Raw genomic sequence first — 5,430 nt, 5'->3', positions numbered from 1 at the left:
TGCCTGCTCAGATAAACATGTATTACTTTTCAGTGACTTGGATTTAAGCAAAAGGCTTAATGTGGCAATGGCACATTGCTATATGGGATATTCGCAGTGTTAATGTAACATGTAAACTTAATGCACCACATTAAAATTATGTGACATTTAGAATAATAAACAGGGCTTGGTGCTAACTTTTTATGTCACCAGTCCAGCCGGACTGATGGGGTATAATTTTAACCAGTCCGCAGAAAAAATTACCAGTCCAACAGAGTTTTCCAGAAATAATCAAATATATTTTGTTGATATCATTAAAATGAAATTTAACTCATTATGCCTTAGACAATATTGTAACACTTAAATGTGGAATTTATATTTACGAATCAGATTCGTCCGGTTGATTAAACAGATCCCCCGAAGCATGCCAAATGTCACAGACTGACGGACATATGTTAATTTCGAGCCCTGAATAAATGGGAAAGTGACCTTGGAAGATCTATCACACACTGATTCTCAATAAGTACATTTCTAGTATAACTATGGCCAACTTTTTATCCATTTCAAGTTAAATTTTTGTTTAAATTTTTCCTTGTCCTTGGTTTTACTATTGTCTTTTTCTGGTCTGTTGTTTCCATCATGTTCAACTTCATCTCTAGACTCCAGTGGCTTATTCTGGTCCATTGATTCATTCGGGTCTTCCACTGCTTGAATTAACAAAATCCGTCACTATTATTTACAAGCATTATAGAGAATACACAGTCAATTGTTGTGGAAAGCTCGAAGTTAGAAGATACGGTGTATGAATTTGCCAGAAAGGTGCAGCTTGTTTGATCTATGTGCTGATTTTTGTTGTTTTTTTTTAATTTAATGTGACTGGTGCAGGGTGTATTGTTATCCCAATCACTAACATAATTTGCTTGTTTAATATTCATATCCCAAATTTCAAGTTTTTTTTGATACAGCAGGTTTCTTTTTTTTAAGGACAATTAATGTTTTCTTTAAAATATGCATGTATATATCATATTGCTTTTCTTTTCTAGGTTTGATACTTACGGGAAAAGTTTCATGTATGTTCTGTCAAGAATGGTTGAAAATGTGATACAGGCCGTTCCAAACTCAAAGCATCAATACCGTCATCTGTTCGACACCTTAGTCAAAATGTTTGGAATGGAAAGCGGAATCAGGTATTTGTTATGCAGTTGAACATCAATATCTGGAACACCGATATCTTGATTACCACGGATATATCCAAGTGATTCAGAAGTCCCAACCACTTATTCTTAAGTATTCAAGGATTTATCTAGCATTTAGATGTTACTACCCATTTTATATTTAAAGGGAATTTTTGAGAATGTAGTCATGAGCTTCCAGGGGATGGGGATATCCATGGAATATAATATCCACAGATTATAACAGCCATATGATGTGATTGATTACTCATTTTATCTATATTGTAAGTCTAAAATGACTTAGAATATTAAAAAAAATGATTTTTGTTGAAAATTCTTATACAATATATTTTGTGAAGTTTCTACAATTGAAGGGGATTTTTTTTATCTGTGGAAGGGGAAATATCCATTTGTTACCAAAGGGGAAAGGTACCTTTTACCGGTAGTAAAAACAACCTAGATAAATCCCTGGTATTGTGGTATTGTACCCTCGATATCTTGAATCCGCGGATATCTTAGAATTTTTTCTCAGTCCTATCGAGTTCAAGATAACAAGGTTTGAATATACAGATCCTGTATACATGATTTATGAGAGTTGATATGTTTTATGGTATGACCATTGAGATGAGCGAAGACTCTTAATATCTTGCAACATGACTTTCGACATTTGATCTGCAGATTCATTGAACGCAGGAAATGAGTAACACAGCTGACGCAAACTGCATGATGATGTCATAATTAGCTTTGATTTTTTTCCCTTCTTTCAAACCAAGAAATTTCTAATAACAACAAAATGAACAAAGGTATTAAAAACTTGTCTGATCGTCAAATATGTTTGGTACTTCACTAGCTTTTGAATTAAAGATCCTAGAAATTCTGTGGCGTATTGACTTACATATGTTTAAGGACCACAGGATCAAACAAAATTCTTTAGCTCGCGTTTTTATGTAAAGGAAATTTTCTTCAGTTCTTATTTGTTTGTCTTTGTGTTGGTATATTCGTCTCACACTGTAAAACTTTCAGCATAGCATTAGTCAAAGATAACAGTCGATTTAACAGACAGACAAACAATGTCGGGACAGACATGATGATTGTCATTTTATTGGGGCACCAAATCATTCATTGTCAAGAAAAATGTGAGGAAACAGGAGTAATATTTCACCATTTGTGTATGTGAATTTGAATAATTATGATCCCAATTTGAGATGATTGAGGATGAAAGATTTAATTGTTGCACTAACTCGTTTTAGTCAATTCTAGCAGTCTGACTAAAGCCAGCCCCTACTAATTCACTTCAACGAAGTGACTGTCAATTGCCAAACTGTCAATTCTAGTCACCTGAAACGAAAGTAACGACATACATACATTTACAAGTTTTCATTTTGACATGATTCAGTGTAATGAAATGCAGGAATCTCCACTGGGAAAGAAAAACCAAAACGATTGAAACTGTTAACAATAGACAATAATGCATGGGCTATTTACGATTGAAACTGTTAACAATAGACAATAATGCATGGGCTATTTACGATTGAAACTGTTAACAATAGACAATAATGTATGGGCTATTTATGATTTAAACTGTTAACGATAGACAATGACATATAGGTTGCTAATATGATTTAGATTGTTAACAATAGACAATAATATATAGGGTACGTACAATTTAAACTGTTAACTTCAGGCAAAAATCTTTAAGTTACGATTTAAACTGTTAACAATAGACAAAAATCTATATATGTTACTTATTATTTAAACTGTTGACAAGACAAAAAACTGTTAGGCTTCAAGGATATAAAAAGAAACTAGTTAAGAAATCAGATTGTCTGTTTTCACTTTATTAAACCCCTTCAGTGAATTTGTAATGGGTTATTTCTGAATCATATTAAGAAAGAACAATGGTAAAACATTTTCGAGTTATATGGTGTGGATTTGATACAAAATGTCTTCAAATGAAAATTTGAAGAAAAAAAAAATGTTTGGTGTGTTCATTAAAGATATTGCAAAATTTTGAACTGTTGCAATGCTTTTATCCACTGTGACTGTAGTGAGTGATGCCATGCAAGCAGAGGATGCTCTTTTGAAATTGGTCAACATTCTAGAAATGTTTATGGTAATAATATAATCTTTTTTCCCCCCAGTTTTGAACATGGTCTTCCTGAACAGACATTACAAATGGGCAATGTTGAGGTGAAAGGTTTTGAACCGGATATCATCTATGCTCATCACCGGATTAATGGATTTGAAAATAAGCTGGAGACACCTCGTATAGTCGTGATTTGTGAGGTAACCAAAGGAATACAAATTTGCAAGTCGTATATATCATATATTTATCTTAAGAAGAAGAAGAAATAGAGTAAAAACAATATGTTCCCAACTTTGTTTGGGGAACATCAAAAGGTCCCTCTTTGGAGTATGAATACATTACATCTGAGATGATATACATGTACTAAATACATCTACTCAAGCGTGCATGTATGTAAGAAATGAGTCTGCATAAAAGCTTACAAATAAATTTGAAAAACTGTTGCATTGTCACAGCTTGCATATTTTTGTCAGGGCTGGCAACTTTTGCAAGCGGCCAGTCTTGCTAGCTGATTATATTGCAATATTTTGCTATGCAGATATGATTTTAGTGGATGAATAAAAAACAAGATTCAAGTACAGGCAAGAGTGAGTTATTTTCATACTTTTTTCAGATGGAATACCATCAATGCTGTTTTGTAAATACTCACTAAGAACAGGATGTGTCATGTTTTTTTTTTTTATTTTCCTCTCATTGAGGAATATATATGTATCACTTCGCAATAAGCATGAATTTGTTATTTAAGCATGTATGTTATAAACATGTTTTACTGTATCAAGTATGACGAGCTAACTCGAGTAATTTTTATACCCCTGTCATGAAATGACTCGGGACATAGTGTTACACCTTACCATCAGTCACTCCTAAGTCCTAAATATATGCGAGAAATTTATTACCACGTAATTTAGCAAGAAACATTACTTGCAAAATAAAAGTACTTTCGTTTATTTTTATATTGCTGATTAACATGTCATTACACTTGATGAACAATCCACTCAAAAACTCAAGTTCTAATGATTTGATGTCTACCAGACAACATAATTTGTGTCTGACTTAGTCTAGACTGATATACAGCATGGTATTATGATTTATAGGTAATGGAAGATAAGCCAGTGTCATCGTGCATTGATGTATCCCCTCCAAATAGCAACACCAAAGGAAAGACAATCGGTGCAAATAATCCAGAGGTGTCATCAACGACGGCAAAAAAGGAACAGGTGCACAAAACCGTGTCAAGGTTGTCTGAAAAAAATATTGGTCAACACTGTGGAAAACTTCTGTTCAAGCACGATCAGTCCATTGATTATAATTCAGTGTTTGGCATTGTTGTCCAACAAACTCAAGTAAGTGCATGAAATTATAAGTACACATGTATATTTGCTTTCTTTGGAAGAAAAGAGTAAGTGACATATTAGAACCACTCTGATCATGTGACTTTTGATAGACAAATATAGAAATTTAGATCATGTGGTCTTTGAAGTCCATATAGATAGAGAAAAGTCACAGTCGAATCAGTGGAATATTTTTTGTTGATAAGTTACAGATGAATGGCACACCAGAAAAAATGTGTTGGGTGGAAAGTGGAGGATTCATACAATAATGTTTTGAAACTGAAAACTTTCAAACTTGACACCTTATGTGGTGAAAAAAGCAGTTTTTAGGTAGAAAGTGACCTGGAAAAAATTAAAACCACTGTTAGATTCAAACTTGCTATCAACAAGTGGGCAGTCTCGTCATACACCCACCAAACATGCTGAACATATCCTGCGAGACAATGATATCTTAAAGGACATGGAATATGTTACTGATACTTATTGTAAATCCTTAAAGCCAAATGTAAAAGTTAAGTAACTCTCATTTATGATTTCTGACCAACAGTTCTTACTTGCCACTGACTCAAAAATATTCTCCTGCATTGATTTTCTTCCAGACATGAACCAAAAGCAAACTTGTCCATGAAATGTTGTTGAAAATCAATTCTGAAGGATATAGTATTGTTTAAACTCTGTAATACCAATTTATTAAGAACCAATGACAGCAAGACAAGAATAGTTTCCAATGGCAACATGGAAAGGACAGCATGAATTGTGAAATTTTCAAAGTTTTCACTAAACTCTAAACATGATGAAAACAAAGATTAAAGTAAGAAATACAATTACTGCCTGATGGAATCTGCCTGAATTTTTGCAAATA

The 5,430-nt window shown here is 33.2% G+C and overlaps 1 protein-coding gene across 2 annotated transcripts in view; it reads left to right on the top strand.

Annotated features, from left to right (window-relative positions):
* Positions 1 to 487: 487 nt before the first annotated feature.
* LOC130052729 (uncharacterized) overlaps positions 488 to 5,430 on the top strand; it is a 9,543-nt gene continuing 4,600 nt past the window's right edge. Inside the window, exons 1-3 of one of the 2 annotated variants that reach the window (XM_056158571.1) lie at positions 488 to 1,166; positions 3,293 to 3,437; positions 4,332 to 4,580. In XM_056158571.1, coding sequence (XP_056014546.1) covers positions 988 to 1,166; positions 3,293 to 3,437; positions 4,332 to 4,580 — 573 coding nt within the window. In that variant the 5' untranslated portion in view covers positions 488 to 987. The remainder of the gene's footprint in view (positions 1,167 to 3,292; positions 3,438 to 4,331; positions 4,581 to 5,430) is intronic. The other variant, XM_056158570.1, reaches the window with a different exon arrangement.

The sequence above is a fragment of the Ostrea edulis genome, chromosome 3 (assembly GCF_947568905.1).
Source record: "Ostrea edulis chromosome 3, xbOstEdul1.1, whole genome shotgun sequence".
NCBI lineage: Eukaryota > Metazoa > Mollusca > Bivalvia > Ostreida > Ostreidae > Ostrea > Ostrea edulis.
The sequence above is the reverse complement of the archived record's forward strand: the minus strand, read 5'-3'. Positions and strand labels throughout refer to the sequence as shown.